Here is a 21,297-nt window from a genome sequence, read left to right on the forward strand (position 1 = left end):
GAGGTGTCACCGTTGAACAGCTGTACAAAATCGTTCATTGTCTTGTCGTACATTATGCGACAGTACAGGTAAGTTAGACAGTAGTGTCCACACACGGAAGTGTCGTGGCGTTGGAGTTGGTACTTGTTCGAGACGTAACGACGAGAATTTCGTCTGAGAAACTGTTGGTATTCGGCCAAAAACGGTTGACGGCCGAAACTGTCGAAATATTCTATATGCGTAGCTTCACTGTCCATGTAGAAGGCCACCCAATGTTCCCCGCTTTCCGTGTGCGGCATTGTGTTGACTACTATGGCCGTCGAAGGTTCGATACGTGTTGGCAGGCGGTCTGACGCGTACACTCCTGTGTTTGCTATTTTCTCGCGTGGTAGTTGAGACAAATATTTTGTGATGTCGGTAGTATTCATTATCATTTAATTATTATAATTCTTCGTAGTCGTAGCCGTCTCCTTCTTCGTATTTGTTGTCCTCGTTCTCTTCTTCTTCTTCTTCGGAAATGGTATCGAGACCGCTGATACCACTGCTGTTGATCGATGTAGTCGTCACTGTCATCGATGCTTGGGTTATCAGTGACGGTGATGATGCAGCCGCAGCTGTTGATATACCGTTGTCAACTTCGTCATTGTAGCAAGTCCTCAACTGTTGTCTACTACAAAGGTAGCACGACGACAAACCGCAGTGTGCGTTCTCTTTTGTGGCAGCGGAAGTAAGCAGTAACCAACCGCGTAAGAGAGTGCAGTTAGACAGTGAACAACGGTGTTTTACGCTCTTGTGTTGACCGCATCGCAACACGTTGGCAGACAGTAGATTACCGACCGAAGCCAGTGATCCACAACCCATATCACTCAAGTCCACCACAACCGTAGTCGAGGTGGTAGCAGCAGCAGCAGCAGCAGCTATCTCGTTGGTCCATCTGTCGTACTTGTTATTCTGTGCGAAAATCTGCCCGATAGTCATACCGTCCGACGCGGTGACGATTAAATTCTTGACTACATATTCTTTCTTTTCCACTCCTTTCACATAGACGACGCTGCGACGTGAGAGACATGTGCGCAGTTTATCAATCAACACGTAGTAGGGCACGTCACCACGATTCCAGTCGAGTCCGTGACAGTGTTTGGTCAACCAGTAGGACTCTCTGAGTTTATCTGCGGACAGTGAATCACGATCGAACGGCGCACGTGCTACGTGATGTAGTAACAAAGTACCTGTTGACACGTCGACCACACTGGCCTCTTTCACTATGAATTCGTTGTTGTTGTCCTTGAAACATTGTAAGTCCAAAACAACTGCTGTAGATTCCTGTTTATAATTATGTGTTGGTGTTTGTGTCTGCTGGCGCGACGGAGCGTGACGGTAACAACGATCCATCACGGTCGAATGTCGATGTTAGACTGAGCTGAGTGGCGGTGACGTAGGCATGAGCTGCGGATGCTCATGTATTTTTGTTTTATTTGTTGTTGTTTTTATCCACTAAAATCCACGGACACGTTGCGGTGTCGATCCACTTCGATGACGTTGTCTAATTCGGCGTACACTATACAGTTGACGGACGCGGCCAACGCTTCTTTGAATTGCAGTTCGATGCGTAAATTACCGTTACGCACCAGGTTCCAGTGACTTGATTCACCGGCCGACATGTCCGGCGTCAAGTCGAACGCCATCAAGCAGTAGCCATTCGGATACTCCGTTCTGTCGATCTCGTTGCCCTTGTCGGCGAACTGTATTCCGGTGCCGGTGAACAACGTATGATATGCGAGAGCGTACAGTTTTGAGTCGCCCGTGAAGGCCGGTGTCAACGCCTTACAGGGCACTTGTTCACCGTCGATGTAAAGAGCGAAATAGTTCAAATTGAAATGTTGAAAATTGAACGGGTTCTTCTTGAAATCGCCGTTGAACGCCACGTTGTCCACCAGTCCTACGATGATACGTTTCGGCAACTGTCCCAGGAACACGCTGTCCAACGTCTTGCCCAGGATACCACTCGGCAGCGTGATGGATTTCACGTCCACGCGTGTAATCGGATACTTGGCAGTGCCACTCTCCAGCGTCTTGCTGTGCGCCACCAACACGCCGGGATTGATCTTACAACGACGGACGAACAGATTCGCCTCTCGAATGTGCACCTTGCAATCCGTCGCAGTTTTTGACATGACGGCAAACGAGTTTCTCGATCTGACGAGACGCAATCGCATTTCGACACCGTTCAACATGAACTTGTCTTGATTGCACAAGTCCAGATGTAAATTGCCCACCATGTCGACGTATGTGCTCTTCTTGACGAATCCTCGTCGCTTGACCAGTCCGTCATTGGCAATGTCGCAATCGTCCATTTTGTCGGCTTTGTCTTCGTAGAACAGCGTAGTCGTGAGATGTGACTTTTTCGCACTACCACCGTAGTTCAGTAGGTTTTCCAAATAGGCACGATACGCGTACGTATTGTTTTGCGGTGACACCAGTTTGTGATTGACGAACAGATCCACTTGACTGAACAGTGAGTGCAGCCAATTGTTTACCGGACCAATTTCTTCCACTAACGCCTCTTCCACTTTTGTGCCGTCGCCTTTCACTATTGTCGCCTCGACGTGTAACAGTGTTTGCGTCAAGTCCGTGTATTCTTCTCCGTTAGCCGGTATGACGAACTCTATAGGCGAATCGTCTGTCAAAGACGAGATAGGCTTGTACTGAATCCACTTACCGTTCTCTATACTAGTCTGAGTGGGTGGTAACGAGAATAAATCCAATTCGGTTTTCACACATTCGCACGATTTCTGATGGATGAACGACATGTTGTTGTTGTAGAAAAATTTTATCACGTCTAATTGAATATATCTATTGCCGGTAATCCTACTCGTGCTCTCGTTCTTTTCGTAGATCGAATCTTTTTAGACCTGCTCCTGCGCGTCGTCCTCCTCTTACTGCCTGTTGTAGAACGTCGAGTTTTCGTTCTTTTAATCCTTTTGGTCGTAGTTCTGCGCCGTTTATTCGTTTTCTTATGCTGTCTCTTGGTGGCGGTAGAATATTTTCTCATGCTCCTCTTCCTCCTCTGTTTAGTGGCGGTAGCAGTGGACGTCCGTACTCTTAGAAGTGTCGCCAACGACTGTGGCGTGACGCGACGTATTCGTCTTTTCTTATACACCGTGCCACCGCCACCACTCAATACACGTTCTACTTTGTCATCAGCTCTGCGTTTCAGCGAGCCGGTAAATTCTTTGAGACGAGCAGCAGCCGCGTACTTGGGATGTTGCGTACCACCGGCGGACACCAAGTCACCCAAGAATCCGACTCCCGAACGTAACGCCTCCTTGCCGACAGTGGTCGCGCCGGACTTCAGTAACGGTGCCACAGAACGTACGAGTCCGGCGAGAAAACTGCCGATACCGTGTCCACGCTGGAATGCCGCACCTCTGTACACGGACGACACGCCATGTCCCGACTGTTGCAACTGTCGCCGGTAGTATGCCAAATACGGATCGTTCGTATTCATCGTTGCTCCTGCTGCTGCTGCCACTGATGTTTATGCTATCGTCGTCGTCGTCGTCGTCGTCGTCGTCGTCGTCGTCGTCGTCTATTTAAGCTGTCGCGAGCGATCGGCGCAGGTGTAGCTTCATGCACGTAGTCCCGAAGTGGAATGGCAGTCGATCACCCGTGCTGCCCCTTAAGTCGATTTCCACGTTCTCGAACGCACTCTTGATGACAGGCACGTAGTGTGGATCCGTGAAATGAACGGTCTTGTGTGCGCCGTACACGTAGTTTGACGTATCGATGTTGACGATCTTCAATAACGGCGCCACCGTATCGCCAACCAATTGTGGCTCGACCAAATCGCAATACACGTACATGTCACCCGGCAGTCCGGCTTGTATGTTGGCCGGCAGTTTTGCTTTCTTGTTGCTCTTCAAGTCCGTCTCGGCGGGATCAAACCCCATCTGCAGCGCGAGACCTGTGCTCAATTCCATTTGTACCACGTGACTGCGAATCGCTATATCCACCACTTTGGTGTTTCTGTCGTAGACGAACGTGGCGTAAAACTGTAAGCTTTCCATAGTGTTTATCACACGTATCAGTTCTTCGATATCTTTGTAGTTGCCGGGCTCAACGTTGAGAATTTTCACCTTGACTTTGTTGGTTTTGTCGGAACCACCGGTGGCTATGTCGCTGAGACCTTCGTAGTAGATGAATATTTTCGCGTCTTTGCCCACCGTCAGAAACGAACAGGGATAATGCGCTTCGACCAGTGCCACTTCCCATTCACCGTCCGTCAGATGTATCGACGTGGGCAGTTGAGTGATATAATCGGCCACAGTGTTGTTCGGATAGTAGTTCATCGAACTGTTACTGGGCAGTGTCAAATAGAACTGACTGTGTTTGCTCATTTTTTTTATTATAATTATTATTATTTATTTATTTTGTTTTTTTTGCTGATGCGTGCCTTATAATTGTTTAACTTCCGACGCCGGTATCCAAGAGTTAAACTCGTTACCGTAACCTATCCACTTGACGAGGTAACGCTTACTGCGACCGACACCTTTGGTGTCAAGTATTTTATCGATTTCGTACAGACGGTCCGGTGGCAGAGTGATCTTCTGCAATTCTTCTTCGTAGAAACGACCGATCAATGGTGATCCATTCAAATCACGCAACAAGTACAACGGCAACGGATGATGGCCGTATTCGCGGTCCACGACAAACACTTCTTTACTCCAGTTCGTCTCGTATCCTTTGGTGAACGTACCTTTTTCCTTAGCGATACGCACCGTGTCACCCGCTATGAATTTCGCCTTTCTACGCTTAGGCAATTTAGTCTTGATGCCGCTGCCACTGCCACTGCTGTACATGTTCTTCCACACTCTATAAACGATTTTCTTATCTTCTTTCTTCACGTCTATCGGCCGTAAGCCTCTGCCACCGTCAGTGCCCAAACTTCTGTGTGCACTTCGATTGTAGGCGTTCACCAGTTTTTGTAACACGTTGATGTAACGGTGCGTGTTTTTGTACGTGAGATAGCGCCACATGCGTGATTTCAAAGTGCGATTGACACGTTCAACGACCGCCGATTTCACGTCGGGGTTCTGTGTCGTGACGTATCTGACATTGTATTTTCTGAACAATTGTTTCACCTTGGCGCCGGTGAATTCCGTACCCTTGTCCGTCTGCAGACATCTCGGAGGTGTGACGGTGGTTTTTTTAAATATGTTCTCGAACGCGTTGGCCACTTCTGCGCCGCTCTTAGTTTTCAACGGCACCACGTACAATCTTTTACTGAACACGTCTATCGCCGTCAACAGATAATTGATTCCGTCGTTGAACGCACTCAGACCGCGCATGTCATTCAAATCTGCTTGCCACAATTCGTCCGGACCGAATACAACGTAACGGTTGCGTGCGAATCGTTTACGCACCGGCTTGTGCAATGTGTAAGTGTCTTGTGTTCGTAACCAGTCCAACACCACTTTTCGTGTTGTCTTTTTATTTTTCCCCTTGTTATTGTTTTTCTTCTCAATCCCGTCACGAATCGCTCGCACTAGAGGTGTGACGCCACCGTATGATGCCGGATCTTCGGGATCGTAGTACAATCGTTCCATGATTTATCCGCACTATGGTGAAAACGGTTCCCACCTGTCCAACGGTGAAAGTGATTGATCTCTATCTTGCTGTTGTTGTGTTCGTTGTCTTCGATGAGCCGCCAACGAGGGTAACGGTGACGTAGGTGATAGCGTCCGCTGCTGATTAACGTAAGCAGAACGTAAACGATCGCGCATAGGTGTTCTCGGTGCCGACGATATGATCGGACTACTTGCCGCAGCCGACGCCACGTCACCACGTAACGATCTGTATCCCGCACCCAGATACTGTAACGCCGTTGAATTGTTTATATACTCCTTGGGCACATTCATGTCGCGTAACGCGTTCATGACTTCGTACCAACCGGCGGGCATGTAATCCACCATACGGACTCTCACTATGCAGTGTAATATGTCCACGATGTTCGAATCGGGAATTTTTTCATTTCGCACATACACCGCAAAGTCCTTATCCCAATTTATCACACTACCTTCGCGGACGATGAATCGTAACAGATTACGCACATCCGGCTTGTACGTTTTAGAAAAAGTGTCCACTATCTCCTCCACTGTACCGGGTGGCGGCGACGACGCTGATGCTGCTTGCAGTAATGATGCTGCTGATGATGATGATGATGTTGATGTCTCTATGATGGGAATACTGATCGGTTGTCTATTGACAGAGGCAAAATGTAAAAATCTTTGCAACACCTGTTGATATTGCTTCCATTTTTCGTAATCGCTCAAAGTTTTATCCGTCAATATGCGATGCATTTCATTATCGATACTGTTGCCTCTGTCATCTCCGAATCGATTCGATGACGACTTTATATTATCATTGTTGTTGTTTTTGTTGTTGTTGTTGTTGTTGTCACCACTGTTTCGTAACCGCTCGATCAACTCTTGCGGTACGACGACCATTTTCTTCGCGTACTCCATTATTATTGTGGAATGGATTTATGAAGTATGGCTTGTAGTACGGTGCTCAACAGTATGGGCAGTAGGAAACCGCCTCCTTTCTGTACTAGATATTGGCGTTTCTTAGCCCAAGTCTCACCTCTTTTTACCAATCGTCTGAGATTCGTTTTATACTTGTTCAATTGTCTCTTGCGTTTGTCAGACACCGATACGTTACCGCGTAACAGGTTGTATGCGCACTCGCACACCGACCGTATACGACTGATGTCGCACACCTTTAACAGCGCTTTACGTTCCTTCGGTGTAGCGTGTACGAGTGCCGACAGTAGAGCCGCGTCTTTCCTCACACACTGCGACATGACGACTGATACTTACCCGATGTGGATGTGTTCTATTTATTATTAATGTGGCCCCTGCTACCACTAATCTTCGGTAGGTATACAGAATTAATCGGATCGTCCGGAAAGATAGTCGAACGAATGCGCATCTCATCCGGTGTAGATTGTTTTAAGTCTATCAGCAGATATGCGTGTGGATCGCGTGTAGCGTCCGCGTATGCTTCCTCTATAAATTTAGTATTATCCGGATAGATTTGACGAGCTAAATGTTTTATCTGAGCCCGATCTCTAGGGTTCTTAAAACACACTATGTAATGAGCATTAAGGGAAATATCTCTCTGACCGCGACCTTGATGAAACAGATTCTGCGTTATAAAGAAAACACTCAAGCTTTTGTGATGTGATCCTTTAGTAAACAGATCCACCACACTGCTGTCTGTTTCACGCATCATATCGTCCACGATGATCAAATTAGGTACACTTCCGTCGAAATCGTTCATGTCTGGCAGACTGTTTCTGTACTGGACAATACCTCCTCTGCCTCTGCTGCCACTGCTACTGCTCTGTTGGACAATATCATTCGAGTGCGGATGATGCCAATATATGTTAGCAAAATCCGTATCACAAATTTCATTTGAGTGATCTATGAATCGCATGACGAATTGTGATTTACCAGAGCCCGAAGGGCCGGCTACTATGGCCGAAAACGGATGTTTCCACCTCAAGTCCATTTTGCTTACTGACTACACTAACATCACCACAAACTAATTTATGCTAATTATTTATAACAATAGGGAAAAAGGAGTGTAAATAAAAAGACTATTTGATTATGCTGTGAACGTGACTATACGTATTGACTTACAAAACCTATCAAAGTTACAATTTCATTTTAAGAAAATTACAATATTCATTAGTTTTTGAGGTTAGTAAAAATGATAATAAAAACAGTTTTGTACATTAATTTAAATTTATTTCAAACAAACTCCAATGGAGTATATTTACTGCCAGCTGGAGCGCTTCTTCTGACGAGGCATAGTCGATCACCGAATCCCCTGTTGTACTGCTCAATGCGTTGATCTGTGATCGCCTCGTTAAAGCGTCGTGGTAGGTAGACACGGATGTAGAGCTCATCGCCGAGTAGTCCTTCCAGCACAACCATGATAGTCTCTCCGTACGGTGTGTTCACTCGTTCGAATTTCACAATACGATAAGCGCACTCTTCACAAAGATCGATGATCTTCGTGTATGGCGTGTTTAATTGCACGGCGTTGAGTTCATTTTTTAAGTCCATCACATCACTGCTGCCTCCACCTCCTCCACTACCACCGACACTGACTGACTCGCATTTCGGCATAATAAATGTTTTAGTGAAAAAAGTTTAAGTCAAGCAAAACTGTACACACGTTCGATCCGCACAGTGGTTAGACGATGAATGAATTGTTGTAGAAGCAGCGACAGCGCAGTGGTGGGGTGAAGAATGCAGGTGTGTCTCAATATTTCTCAGAATCCACCCCTGTAGAAGAGTCTAGCACAGACCGGTTTTTTGTAGTTGTTTCTTTTTGTTTCGCCCCCTCGACTGCAGCTGCGCATCAACACGTGGCTTCTTGGAAACGCTGCTATTGTTGGTATAATCTTTTGTCTCATCCGATTGCATCATCTTCTCTGGCGCCACAGAACGTTTCTTCCTTTGTTTTATTCTTCCACCGTTTTCGATTGCGCAATCCATTGGTCGGCGCCACGCGGGTAGCGGCGTCATTGACTTTGTCACACCGTGTATTTTCGGGACTCCTGTCAAACGATCGACCCATAAATTCTCTAATTGTGACAGTAAATGATTCACACTGTTGTATATTTTATCTCCTTTCTTTTCATTCAAATATATGCCGCAACTGTGTGTTTGCACTCCTTCCTCAAATAAATGTAATTTCAATAAAACTCGCCCTCGATTAGCGGGATTCTGTACGGTGTATTGAAAATCTTCGTCAATCCACGTAATGGTTGGCGAATCGTTAGCCGATCTAAACACCCATCCTTCGTCTTGCCCTTGACCTAGTTCATCTTCTTTTTCTTCTTCTTTGTTAATTTCACTACCAATATCAGCTTGCACATTTATATCACGAGTCTTCTTCTTCTTGTTGTTATTAATTTTCTCCTGCTTATGCTGTTGCTGCTGCTGTAATTGTTTCAGCTCAAAGTCTGGCTGCTCCACATGTTCTGTAGAAAAACCACTGATTGCGTTATCCTCCAACGCTTGTATCTCCTCCATAATAAAACGTATTGTTTTTTCTGTATCAGCAATATTAGACATACCGACGTCACCAGTAGTAGTACTAGTAGTAGTAGTAGTCATAGTGAACATAACACTATGAACGCACGACACGAGTTTACTCAACGCACTCACAGAACTAACTGAATTGTCGGCGGTTGTATCATGTGATATTGACACCACCACTAGCGTTTTGCTGCGGGTAAACCAACAACTAATACTACGATATGACGTCATCACAAGGTGACGTCAGGACCTAGATACGTGGGTGGTCCAACTCGAAAACTGTACAGCACGACATTGCACCTTCCAGTTTTCTCGTTACAGTGCACTTAACTCACTAAAGCTTAGGTGGTCTTTAAAAAGACCGTTTGACGCCGAAGGAAAAGGGAAAGGAAAAGGAGGCGAGGTGAAGAATAATGATATAATTGTCTTTTTATTTCTTCAGCTCCTCGATTTCATCGTCGAGTTCTCTCATTCTCTTAGAATCATCTGCCCACCAGCTCCATTCAAAGTCGTCCCTGGGCTGACGGGACCAAATACGAAAAAATTTAATATGCAACTCTTTCTGCTCCTCCAGCAGCCGAAGTAGAGTCGCCTGACGTTCCCGCTCCCGCTCCTCTGCCACAGCGCACGCCCGGTGTAAATCGGCGTCGTCTATATCGCTCGCCCACTCTTGCTGTTTCTCTTGCTGTTGGTTGGCCATCTCGTGTGAACTCCAAACCCTATCTGAAGGTAGCGGATGAGTAACGCAGTATAGCCAGAGAGAGGGGGGGTGGGGATAGGATGCACGACGCAGAAACGATGGAAGTTTCCACGAAGGTCCAGTGGTAAACAACACGTGTTCCTTTGTTGGCGTAAAGCGATGGAATGTTCCAGAAGGTTATCCATTGTTATATTGGACTAAACAATGCCTTTAGAAACTCTTCTAATGGATCTGTCAATCATCCGTTAAGTGGATTCCTTTGTATCCTAGGACCAAAGGGAGTGCCTACGATAAAAGCTTTCCATTGTATCGAAAGATCAAAGAGACAGCCGCCAGCATCTCGCTCCGTGGGTGGTATGGCACATCCTAGGGGTGCAGGATGGGACGGACGAGACGATGGGTGGGGGGGGGGGAGGTGCCTTCATGCCTGGGTGGTCTGGCACATCGCTCCGTGGGTGGTCTCAAAAACTAAACAGTGCGAGTATGGACCATATAGTTTTCTCATTAAAGTGAACTTAACTCACTAAGGCTTAGGTGGTCTTTAAAAAGACCGTTTTATGATGAAGCAGGAGGAGGATTAGGGGAAGGATGATTTAAATTCTGTTTATTTCTTCAACTCCATAATCCTATTTTGAAGTTTTGCCCATCGTACCATATCTGCATCATGATGAGCCCACTCTACGTCGTCCCGAGGCTGGGAGCACCAAACATGCTCTATTTTGTAACTCAGCTCTCTCTCCTCCTCCTCCAGCAGCTGAAGTAGAATCGCCTGATGTTCCCGATCCCGCTCCTCCGCCTCGACGCACGCCCGGTGTAAATCGGCGTCGTCGATATCGTTCGCCCACTGTTGTTGTTTGTCAGCCATCTCGTGCAAAGTCCAAACCCTAACTGAAGGGAACGGGCGAGTAACGCAGTGTAGCCAGAGAGAGGGGGTAAAGAATGTGCGACGCAGAAACGATAGAAACTTCCACGAAGATCCAGTGGTAAACAACAACAGGTGTTCCTTTGTCGGCGTCAATCGAAGGAACGTTCTAGAAGCTTTCCTTTGTTAGTGAACTAAACAAAGCTTTTTAGATGCTTGTCAAGATTTGCTCACCTTCGTCAAATGTAATAGTCTTACTAAAAGCTTTTAGAAACTCAAATAATGGATCCGTCAATCACCTGTTAAGTGGATTCCTTTGTATCCTAGGATCAGAGGGAGCGCCGACTACACCTCTCTCCGTGGGAGGTCTAGCACATCCGGAGGTGTAGGATGTGCAGGGGGAGGGGGATGTGTCGGGGGAAGGGGGATGTGCAGGGGGGGGGGATGTGCAGGGGGAGGGGGATGTGCAGGGGGAGGGGGAGGTGCAGTGGCGTGGGGAGGTGCATGGCGGGGGAGGTGCAGGGGGAGGGGGATGTGCAGTGGGAGGGGGATGTGCAGTGGGAGGGGGATGTGCAGGGGGAGGGGGAGGTGCAGTGGGAGGGGGAGGTGCAGGGGGAGGTGCAGGGGGAGGTGCTGGGGGGAGGGGGGGGGGAGGTGCCACCGTGGGTGGTCTGGCACATCAGTGCACATCAATTGCACATCGCGCAAAGCACCCATAACAATACTACTCACCCCATTGGAGTTGAATGTGTATTATTAGGGACAGCGCGAACGCAGTCCCCGCTACCAAAAATTACGCGCCCGAGATACCCACATTTGGGGCATTCGCAGGAGTCAGCCCGACCGTAGTGCAATGGAAGGGCCCCATCCTGGGGGAACCGCCTTCTTGATCACGGTAACCCCTACGCCAGGTAAGTATGAGTGCGAGAGCGACGAAATGGGCACCCGGCTCTGGCGTGTAGCGGGTATCAGTGCGAGAACCGATCCACACTACAGCTGTAACGGTGTCGGTAATTGTAAATTTATGTCGCCAAAATCGTGTCGTCGTCTTGAAAACGGTTAACGGTAAACGAATCCCGAGGTTTCAAAAAGAAAAACCTCTGGGCAACGTGTAAACACCGAGCGAAACCGTCCACGTCGTCCAGACCAACAGTGGCTGGCTCGGACACGTCGTCGGTCACTGGCTGCGCCGGCGCGGAGACGAGGTGAAACCACGCTATAGAAACCGATCGGCAAACGGTCGCGTGCTGTTTGCGACTTATTTCGCTTAGACTGTGACTGAGCTCCTTGCAGAACAGCGTCTTTACTGAGGTCCGAGTCCGGCGCGAGATTGTCTGTCGATAGTGTTTATATATTGATTCTCACAGGGTTGTGTACGATCGAATTCGGCTGGACCGTCGGTCGTGACCGACGTCGTGTCAAGATCATACTTCACAGGATCATTTCTGTAGTAAGATCTTCATTTATACACTCCATTACGGAAGTGGATACCAGCCACGATGAAGAGTTACGGTCCATCTCTCTGAGCGTGAGGCAGACGAGGTCCCGGGCCCTAGCGGCACGGGAGCACGTCATCGATGATCGTTCAGCCTTTACCTTAGGGTACTGGTCGAGAGGTGGACGTTCAGAGTGGTAAAAAAAAAAAAAAATAAATGAAATAAACAACTTATAATATCAATCTTCAATTGAATTGAATACAAGCGTGTCATAGGTTTTTACACGACAGTATATTCGTGCTCAGTGAGGTGATAATCAATCAACATTGTACTCGAGTGAGTGGCCCAATCCCATAAGGATCGGGCGCTAATTAAAAATTTGTTTATAGACTCATCGTGTGTTCCCCTCCACGGAAATCTTTAGTAAAAGGCGAAAGATTTATTCGTTTTGAAGGGAAACCAGAGTGGAGCGCGTGACGAAACCCGAGCGACCCACTAGTACTGGACTCAGTTAGAGCCGGCGAGAGCCAACTGACACGAATGTCCACACGTAAAACACGATGTTACGAAATATACAACAATCTAGACAAACGGGACCCGTCACAGTGGACGTATCTTATTGGAACACCAGTCGGCAAGAGTGCCGATTGCGCGTGTCACCACTGTTACTAAACTGCGCCGCCGGCCGGGAACGAGGTGAGCCTGAGCCGGGCTGCAGCCTCGTCGTGGCGACGCGACGTGGACCTCGCGCTGCGCTACTAGCGCTCCACACGGCGTGAACTAGCACTGCACGTGTGTGACGAGGAGGAGGGGGACGACGACGTTCGACGAGACACCGTGTATCATGATTTTCAGTAAAATTGTAGTAAAAAAGTAAATGGAATGAAATAAAAATGAAAACGAAAACGAAAATGAAAATGAAAATAAAAATGATAATAACAAAGAAATGAATTTCTAGAATAAAAAAAAATGAAACAACACACTAAGAGAGAGTGAATTTCTGGGCGGCGGCAATTTCCTTTGATCGAGATAGAATTATATAGCCCGATCGGTAAACTGACGGTATTAAACACAATATGTCGTTTTACGTGGTAGAAAAGTGGGCGTGGCCTGTTTTGTTTGATTCGACCAATAGGAGAAGAGTTGGGTAGTTCTCGCAAAGTGCATAGTTCAGACCGAGAGGCGGACGCGACAAACGCGATTCTCCCGTTAACATATTCGACCTGTGCACGACGGACACGATAGCAGTCGTTAAAAAGAATGGCGATTCGACGTGTTACAGATTTTTACACTATCTCGTTATTATCGGTGACGCGACTGCCGGATAGCGGGAGCCAGCGACGAGACCGACGACGAACGAACCCTCTGACGTGGACCTAGTCTCGCGACGCTAGCGCTACAACCGGCGTGGACAGCGTGGACAGAACTGGCATTAGCACCCGGACTGTTCGGGGCCCGAGTCGGTTCTCGTACGCGTTCGCAGACGAGAGTGTTGAAATAAGTCGATCAACAACACACTCACGTACACATAGTACGGAAACAGTTGTTGTTATTCTCTCGTCCTGTCGCAGTTGGAAGCCCTTTTTTCAGTATTTTCTACTCCGGTTTGCCGCCGACGGTGTCCGAAGGCCCCGCGATTCCGTGAAAAACTCACACCAACGGGGGTGGTTGCAAAGTGGCCGAGAATTTTGAAAATCCTCGGTCAAGTATCGCTTCTCGGCCTGTTGGCTAAGATCAAAGTGTAGTATCTGTTCTTATCAGCTTAACATCTGATACGTCCCTCATCGAGGGACCAGTTTGTTAAACTGATTTTTGGAAATCGACGGAGTGCTAGGAGCTTGCTCCACCTCTGTCACGGGTTGACCCGGCATTGCAGTACCGCCGGGACCGGCCCACCATAATACCATATCGTACGTTCAACTAATAATAAGTAGTACAGAGATATTGACACGCATCAATTAATTGATTCTAAGTACTGCATTGTAAAAATGTAGACCGAATAAATTATTATCGACGTTCGAGCGACCGCTGACGAGACGACACGACGGGTCGTTCATGTTACCGTTGTTATTAAGTCAACACTAGTTCGTTAATAGACTACAGTATTGTTTGCTGTACACAACATACCGAGTATTCCAAATAAATAAAAATAAATGTATGCCTAATGTGAATACAAGTGTGTCACAGTAAACGGTGAAAACTATTGGAAATAACAAAAAATTAGCAATAAGAAAATAAAAATATAGTGAAAAGAAGACCTTTGGAAATAACAAAAAATAAACAAGAGGAAATTTTAAATATAGTGAAAAGTACAAAATGAAAAAAATGCCAACAGCACGTGGTGTTCCCAAGCGGTCACCCATCCAAGTACTAACCACGCCCGACGTTGCTTGACTTCGGTGATCGGACGAGAACCGGTATATTCAACGTGGTATGGCCGTTGGCGAGTGCTGGAAGTACCTGTCACCATCCTGAGTGAACCATCATTATTCTAACTGACAGAGCAATCAGCAATACATTATCAGTTTTATAAATCAAAATGGATAAAAACTCGAAAATTAGTGGATTCGCCAGATCCGTGGTAGGATCCTAGTCAGTTTTGCGCTACGAAATTCATCGACTGTTAAAAAAGTAAATAACAATCAACATTGAATAATATAACGTATTGCACGATTTAATATTATGAAAAATTTAGTCCGTTTCTTTTTTGTTTACAGGTTATTGCGCTACGTTATTCTTATTCAACGATTGTTAACAAAAATATCATTTATTTACGTACACTACCGCTGTTGTTTGTATAAAATAACGAATGACTTTCTCTACCTACTCACTATACACCCCATTGGAGTTGAATGTGTATTATTAGGGACAGCGCGAACGCAGTCCCCGCTACCAAAAATTACGCGCCCGAGATACCCACATTTGGGGCATTCGCAGGAGTCAGCCCGACCGTAGTGCAATGGAAGGGCCTCATCCTGGGGGAACCGCCTTCTTGATCACGGTAACCCCTACGCCAGGTAAGTATGAGTGCGAGAGCGACGAAATGGGCACCCGGCTCTGGCGTGTAGCGGGTATCAGTGCGAGAACCGATCCACACTACAGCTGTAACGGTGTCGGTAATTGTAAATTTATGTCGCCAAAATCGTGTCGTCGTCTTGAAAACGGTTAACGGTAAACGAATCCCGAGGTTTCAAAAAGAAAAACCTCTGGGCAACGTGTAAACACCGAGCGAAACCGTCCACGTCGTCCAGACCAACAGTGGCTGGCTCGGACACGTCGTCGGTCACTGGCTGCGCCGGCGCGGAGACGAGGTGAAACCACGCTATAGAAACCGATCGGCAAACGGTCGCGTGCTGTTTGCGACTTATTTCGCTTAGACTGTGACTGAGCTCCTTGCAGAACAGCGTCTTTACTGAGGTCCGAGTCCGGCGCGAGATTGTCTGTCGATAGTGTTTATATATTGATTCTCACAGGGTTGTGTACGATCGAATTCGGCTGGACCGTCGGTCGTGACCTCTGGGCAACGTGTAAACACCGAGCGAAACCGTCCACGTCGTCCAGACCAACAGTGGCTGGCTCGGACACGTCGTCGGTCACTGGCTGCGCCGGCGCGGAGACGAGGTGAAACCACGCTATAGAAACCGATCGGCAAACGGTCGCGTGCTGTTTGCGACTTATTTCGCTTAGACTGTGACTGAGCTCCTTGCAGAACAGCGTCTTTACTGAGGTCCGAGTCCGGCGCGAGATTGTCTGTCGATAGTGTTTATATATTGATTCTCACAGGGTTGTGTACGATCGAATTCGGCTGGACCGTCGGTCGTGACCGACGTCGTGTCAAGATCATACTTCACAGGATCATTTCTGTAGTAAGATCTTCATTTATACACTCCATTACGGAAGTGGATACCAGCCACGATGAAGAGTTACGGTCCATCTCTCTGAGCGTGAGGCAGACGAGGTCCCGGGCCCTAGCGGCACGGGAGCACGTCATCGATGATCGTTCAGCCTTTACCTTAGGGTACTGGTCGAGAGGTGGACGTTCAGAGTGGTAAAAAAAAAAAAATAAATGAAATAAACAACTTATAATATCAATCTTCAATTGAATTGAATACAAGCGTGTCATAGGTTTTTACACGACAGTATATTCGTGCTCAGTGAGGTGATAATCAATCAACATTGTACTCGAGTGAGTGGCCCAATCCCATAAGGATCGGGCGCTAATTAAAAATTTGTTTATAGACTCATCGTGTGTTCCCCTCCACGGAAATCTTTAGTAAAAGGCGAAAGATTTATTCGTTTTGAAGGGAAACCAGAGTGGAGCGCGTGACGAAACCCGAGCGACCCACTAGTACTGGACTCAGTTAGAGCCGGCGAGAGCCAACTGACACGAATGTCCACACGTAAAACACGATGTTACGAAATATACAACAATCTAGACAAACGGGACCCGTCACAGTGGACGTATCTTATTGGAACACCAGTCGGCAAGAGTGCCGATTGCGCGTGTCACCACTGTTACTAAACTGCGCCGCCGGCCGGGAACGAGGTGAGCCTGAGCCGGGCTGCAGCCTCGTCGTGGCGACGCGACGTGGACCTCGCGCTGCGCTACTAGCGCTCCACACGGCGTGAACTAGCACTGCACGTGTGTGACGAGGAGGAGGGGGACGACGACGTTCGACGAGACACCGTGTATCATGATTTTCAGTAAAATTGTAGTAAAAAAGTAAATGGAATGAAATAAAAATGAAAACGAAAACGAAAATGAAAATGAAAATAAAAATGATAATAACAAAGAAATGAATTTCTAGAATAAAAAAAAAATGAAACAACACACTAAGAGAGAGTGAATTTCTGGGCGGCGGCAATTTCCTTTGATCGAGATAGAATTATATAGCCCGATCGGTAAACTGACGGTATTAAACACAATATGTCGTTTTACGTGGTAGAAAAGTGGGCGTGGCCTGTTTTGTTTGATTCGACCAATAGGAGAAGAGTTGGGTAGTTCTCGCAAAGTGCATAGTTCAGACCGAGAGGCGGACGCGACAAACGCGATTCTCCCGTTAACATATTCGACCTGTGCACGACGGACACGATAGCAGTCGTTAAAAAGAATGGCGATTCGACGTGTTACAGATTTTTACACTATCTCGTTATTATCGGTGACGCGACTGCCGGATAGCGGGAGCCAGCGACGAGACCGACGACGAACGAACCCTCTGACGTGGACCTAGTCTCGCGACGCTAGCGCTACAACCGGCGTGGACAGCGTGGACAGAACTGGCATTAGCACCCGGACTGTTCGGGGCCCGAGTCGGTTCTCGTACGCGTTCGCAGACGAGAGTGTTGAAATAAGTCGATCAACAACACACTCACGTACACATAGTACGGAAACAGTTGTTGTTATTCTCTCGTCCTGTCGCAGTTGGAAGCCCTTTTTTCAGTATTTTCTACTCCGGTTTGCCGCCGACGGTGTCCGAAGGCCCCGCGATTCCGTGAAAAACTCACACCAACGGGGGTGGTTGCAAAGTGGCCGAGAATTTTGAAAATCCTCGGTCAAGTATCGCTTCTCGGCCTGTTGGCTAAGATCAAAGTGTAGTATCTGTTCTTATCAGCTTAACATCTGATACGTCCCTCATCGAGGGACCAGTTTGTTAAACTGATTTTTGGAAATCGACGGAGTGCTAGGAGCTTGCTCCACCTCTGTCACGGGTTGACCCGGCATTGCAGTACCGCCGGGACCGGCCCACCATAATACCATATCGTACGTTCAACTAATAATAAGTAGTACAGAGATATTGACACGCATCAATTAATTGATTCTAAGTACTGCATTGTAAAAATGTAGACCGAATAAATTATTATCGACGTTCGAGCGACCGCTGACGAGACGACACGACGGGTCGTTCATGTTACCGTTGTTATTAAGTCAACACTAGTTCGTTAATAGACTACAGTATTGTTTGCTGTACACAACATACCGAGTATTCCAAATAAATAAAAATAAATGTATGCCTAATGTGAATACAAGTGTGTCACAGTAAACGGTGAAAACTATTGGAAATAACAAAAAATTAGCAATAAGAAAATAAAAATATAGTGAAAAGAAGACCTTTGGAAATAACAAAAAATAAACAAGAGGAAATTTTAAATATAGTGAAAAGTACAAAATGAAAAAAATGCCAACAGCACGTGGTGTTCCCAAGCGGTCACCCATCCAAGTACTAACCACGCCCGACGTTGCTTGACTTCGGTGATCGGACGAGAACCGGTATATTCAACGTGGTATGGCCGTTGGCGAGTGCTGGAAGTACCTGTCACCATCCTGAGTGAACCATCATTATTCTAACTGACAGAGCAATCAGCAATACATTATCAGTTTTATAAATCAAAATGGATAAAAACTCGAAAATTAGTGGATTCGCCAGATCCGTGGTAGGATCCTAGTCAGTTTTGCGCTACGAAATTCATCGACTGTTAAAAAAGTAAATAACAATCAACATTGAATAATATAACGTATTGCACGATTTAATATTATGAAAAATTTAGTCCGTTTCTTTTTTGTTTACAGGTTATTGCGCTACGTTATTCTTATTCAACGATTGTTAACAAAAATATCATTTATTTACGTACACTACCGCTGTTGTTTGTATAAAATAACGAATGACTTTCTCTACCTACTCACTATACACCCCATTGGAGTTGAATGTGTATTATTAGGGACAGCGCGAACGCAGTCCCCGCTACCAAAAATTACGCGCCCGAGATACCCACATTTGGGGCATTCGCAGGAGTCAGCCCGACCGTAGTGCAATGGAAGGGCCTCATCCTGGGGGAACCGCCTTCTTGATCACGGTAACCCCTACGCCAGGTAAGTATGAGTGCGAGAGCGACGAAATGGGCACCCGGCTCTGGCGTGTAGCGGGTATCAGTGCGAGAACCGATCCACACTACAGCTGTAACGGTGTCGGTAATTGTAAATTTATGTCGCCAAAATCGTGTCGTCGTCTTGAAAACGGTTAACGGTAAACGAATCCCGAGGTTTCAAAAAGAAAAACCTCTGGGCAACGTGTAAACACCGAGCGAAACCGTCCACGTCGTCCAGACCAACAGTGGCTGGCTCGGACACGTCGTCGGTCACTGGCTGCGCCGGCGCGGAGACGAGGTGAAACCACGCTATAGAAACCGATCGGCAAACGGTCGCGTGCTGTTTGCGACTTATTTCGCTTAGACTGTGACTGAGCTCCTTGCAGAACAGCGTCTTTACTGAGGTCCGAGTCCGGCGCGAGATTGTCTGTCGATAGTGTTTATATATTGATTCTCACAGGGTTGTGTACGATCGAATTCGGCTGGACCGTCGGTCGTGACCGACGTCGTGTCAAGATCATACTTCACAGGATCATTTCTGTAGTAAGATCTTCATTTATACACTCCATTACGGAAGTGGATACCAGCCACGATGAAGAGTTACGGTCCATCTCTCTGAGCGTGAGGCAGACGAGGTCCCGGGCCCTAGCGGCACGGGAGCACGTCATCGATGATCGTTCAGCCTTTACCTTAGGGTACTGGTCGAGAGGTGGACGTTCAGAGTGGTAAAAAAAAAAAAAATAAATGAAATAAACAACTTATAATATCAATCTTCAATTGAATTGAATACAAGCGTGTCATAGGTTTTTACACGACAGTATATTCGTGCTCAGTGAGGTGATAATCAATCAACATTGTACTCGAGTGAGTGGCCCAATCCCATAAGGATCGGGCGCTAATTAAAAATTTGTTTATAGACTCATCGTGTGTTCCCCTCCACGGAAATCTTTAGTAAAAGGCGAAAGATTTATTCGTTTTGAAGGGAAACCAGAGTGGAGCGCGTGACGAAACCCGAGCGACCCACTAGTACTGGACTCAGTTAGAGCCGGCGAGAGCCAACTGACACGAATGTCCACACGTAAAACACGATGTTACGAAATATACAACAATCTAGACAAACGGGACCCGTCACAGTGGACGTATCTTATTGGAACACCAGTCGGCAAGAGTGCCGATTGCGCGTGTCACCACTGTTACTAAACTGCGCCGCCGGCCGGGAACGAGGTGAGCCTGAGCCGGGCTGCAGCCTCGTCGTGGCGACGCGACGTGGACCTCGCGCTGCGCTACTAGCGCTCCACACGGCGTGAACTAGCACTGCACGTGTGTGACGAGGAGGAGGGGGACGACGACGTTCGACGAGACACCGTGTATCATGATTTTCAGTAAAATTGTAGTAAAAAAGTAAATGGAATGAAATAAAAATGAAAACGAAAACGAAAATGAAAATGAAAATAAAAATGATAATAACAAAGAAATGAATTTCTAGAATAAAAAAAAAATGAAACAACACACTAAGAGAGAGTGAATTTCTGGGCGGCGGCAATTTCCTTTGATCGAGATAGAATTATATAGCCCGATCGGTAAACTGACGGTATTAAACACAATATGTCGTTTTACGTGGTAGAAAAGTGGGCGTGGCCTGTTTTGTTTGATTCGACCAATAGGAGAAGAGTTGGGTAGTTCTCGCAAAGTGCATAGTTCAGACCGAGAGGCGGACGCGACAAACGCGATTCTCCCGTTAACATATTCGACCTGTGCACGACGGACACGATAGCAGTCGTTAAAAAGAATGGCGATTCGACGTGTTACAGATTTTTACACTATCTCGTTATTATCGGTGACGCGACTGCCGGATAGCGGGAGCCAGCGACGAGACCGACGACGAACGAACCCTCTGACGTGGACCTAGTCTCGCGACGCTAGCGCTACAACCGGCGTGGACAGCGTGGACAGAACTGGCATTAGCACCCGGACTGTTCGGGGCCCGAGTCGGTTCTCGTACGCGTTCGCAGACGAGAGTGTTGAAATAAGTCGATCAACAACACACTCACGTACACATAGTACGGAAACAGTTGTTGTTATTCTCTCGTCCTGTCGCAGTTGGAAGCCCTTTTTTCAGTATTTTCTACTCCGGTTTGCCGCCGACGGTGTCCGAAGGCCCCGCGATTCCGTGAAAAACTCACACCAACGGGGGTGGTTGCAAAGTGGCCGAGAATTTTGAAAATCCTCGGTCAAGTATCGCTTCTCGGCCTGTTGGCTAAGATCAAAGTGTAGTATCTGTTCTTATCAGCTTAACATCTGATACGTCCCTCATCGAGGGACCAGTTTGTTAAACTGATTTTT

General features: G+C 47.0%; 2 protein-coding genes and 14 non-coding genes across 16 annotated transcripts in view; 6 read left to right on the forward strand and 10 right to left on the reverse strand.

Annotated features, from left to right (window-relative positions):
- Positions 1-1,466: 1,466 nt before the first annotated feature.
- On the reverse strand, positions 1,467-2,789 carry LOC128982226 (uncharacterized protein F54H12.2-like). The gene has a single exon (XM_054401293.1). The coding sequence runs from the start codon at positions 2,787-2,789 to the stop codon at positions 1,467-1,469; it is 1,323 nt and encodes a 440-aa protein (XP_054257268.1).
- Positions 2,790-4,433: 1,644 nt separating this feature from the next.
- LOC128982227 (uncharacterized) lies at positions 4,434-5,585 on the reverse strand. The gene has a single exon (XM_054401295.1). The coding sequence runs from the start codon at positions 5,583-5,585 to the stop codon at positions 4,434-4,436; it is 1,152 nt and encodes a 383-aa protein (XP_054257270.1).
- A 5,826-nt stretch (positions 5,586-11,411) lies between these two features.
- On the reverse strand, positions 11,412-11,573 carry LOC128982337 (U1 spliceosomal RNA). The gene has a single exon (XR_008489646.1). It is a non-coding gene; the product is annotated as a U1 spliceosomal RNA (small nuclear RNA).
- Positions 11,574-12,074: 501 nt separating this feature from the next.
- On the forward strand, positions 12,075-12,288 carry LOC128982249 (small nucleolar RNA U3). The gene has a single exon (XR_008489562.1). It is a non-coding gene; the product is annotated as a small nucleolar RNA U3 (small nucleolar RNA).
- A 149-nt stretch (positions 12,289-12,437) lies between these two features.
- On the reverse strand, positions 12,438-12,558 carry LOC128982275 (U5 spliceosomal RNA). The gene has a single exon (XR_008489587.1). It is a non-coding gene; the product is annotated as a U5 spliceosomal RNA (small nuclear RNA).
- A 1,240-nt stretch (positions 12,559-13,798) lies between these two features.
- LOC128982338 (U2 spliceosomal RNA) lies at positions 13,799-13,991 on the forward strand. Its single transcript, XR_008489647.1, has one exon. It is a non-coding gene; the product is annotated as a U2 spliceosomal RNA (small nuclear RNA).
- A 425-nt stretch (positions 13,992-14,416) lies between these two features.
- Positions 14,417-14,535, reverse strand: LOC128982232 (5S ribosomal RNA). The gene has a single exon (XR_008489546.1). It is a non-coding gene; the product is annotated as a 5S ribosomal RNA (ribosomal RNA).
- Positions 14,536-14,953: 418 nt separating this feature from the next.
- Positions 14,954-15,115, reverse strand: LOC128982312 (U1 spliceosomal RNA). Its single transcript, XR_008489623.1, has one exon. It is a non-coding gene; the product is annotated as a U1 spliceosomal RNA (small nuclear RNA).
- An 811-nt stretch (positions 15,116-15,926) lies between these two features.
- LOC128982251 (small nucleolar RNA U3) lies at positions 15,927-16,140 on the forward strand. The gene has a single exon (XR_008489564.1). It is a non-coding gene; the product is annotated as a small nucleolar RNA U3 (small nucleolar RNA).
- A 147-nt stretch (positions 16,141-16,287) lies between these two features.
- Positions 16,288-16,408, reverse strand: LOC128982276 (U5 spliceosomal RNA). Its single transcript, XR_008489588.1, has one exon. It is a non-coding gene; the product is annotated as a U5 spliceosomal RNA (small nuclear RNA).
- Positions 16,409-17,649: 1,241 nt separating this feature from the next.
- On the forward strand, positions 17,650-17,842 carry LOC128982339 (U2 spliceosomal RNA). The gene has a single exon (XR_008489648.1). It is a non-coding gene; the product is annotated as a U2 spliceosomal RNA (small nuclear RNA).
- A 425-nt stretch (positions 17,843-18,267) lies between these two features.
- Positions 18,268-18,386, reverse strand: LOC128982305 (5S ribosomal RNA). Its single transcript, XR_008489615.1, has one exon. It is a non-coding gene; the product is annotated as a 5S ribosomal RNA (ribosomal RNA).
- A 418-nt stretch (positions 18,387-18,804) lies between these two features.
- Positions 18,805-18,966, reverse strand: LOC128982313 (U1 spliceosomal RNA). The gene has a single exon (XR_008489624.1). It is a non-coding gene; the product is annotated as a U1 spliceosomal RNA (small nuclear RNA).
- A 501-nt stretch (positions 18,967-19,467) lies between these two features.
- LOC128982252 (small nucleolar RNA U3) lies at positions 19,468-19,681 on the forward strand. The gene has a single exon (XR_008489565.1). It is a non-coding gene; the product is annotated as a small nucleolar RNA U3 (small nucleolar RNA).
- Positions 19,682-19,829: 148 nt separating this feature from the next.
- On the reverse strand, positions 19,830-19,950 carry LOC128982278 (U5 spliceosomal RNA). Its single transcript, XR_008489589.1, has one exon. It is a non-coding gene; the product is annotated as a U5 spliceosomal RNA (small nuclear RNA).
- A 1,241-nt stretch (positions 19,951-21,191) lies between these two features.
- LOC128982341 (U2 spliceosomal RNA) overlaps positions 21,192-21,297 on the forward strand; it is a 193-nt gene continuing 87 nt past the window's right edge. The window contains exon 1 of the small nuclear RNA XR_008489650.1: positions 21,192-21,297. This exon is cut by the window's right edge and continues 87 nt beyond it. This is a non-coding gene — a small nuclear RNA (U2 spliceosomal RNA).

This window comes from Macrosteles quadrilineatus, unplaced genomic scaffold (assembly GCF_028750875.1).
Source record: "Macrosteles quadrilineatus isolate MER2022 unplaced genomic scaffold, UCM_ALF_1.0 Scaffold_204__1_contigs__length_187771, whole genome shotgun sequence".
Classification (NCBI taxonomy): Eukaryota; Metazoa; Arthropoda; class Insecta; order Hemiptera; family Cicadellidae; genus Macrosteles; species Macrosteles quadrilineatus.

Bases quoted from the DNA above. Each gene is read 5' to 3' on its own strand.
- LOC128982226 (XM_054401293.1), bottom strand. From the start codon at position 2,789: ATGTCGTTCATCCATCAGAAATCGTGCGAATGTGTGAAAACCGAATTG.
- LOC128982227 (XM_054401295.1), bottom strand. From the start codon at position 5,585: ATGGAACGATTGTACTACGATCCCGAAGATCCGGCATCATACGGTGGC.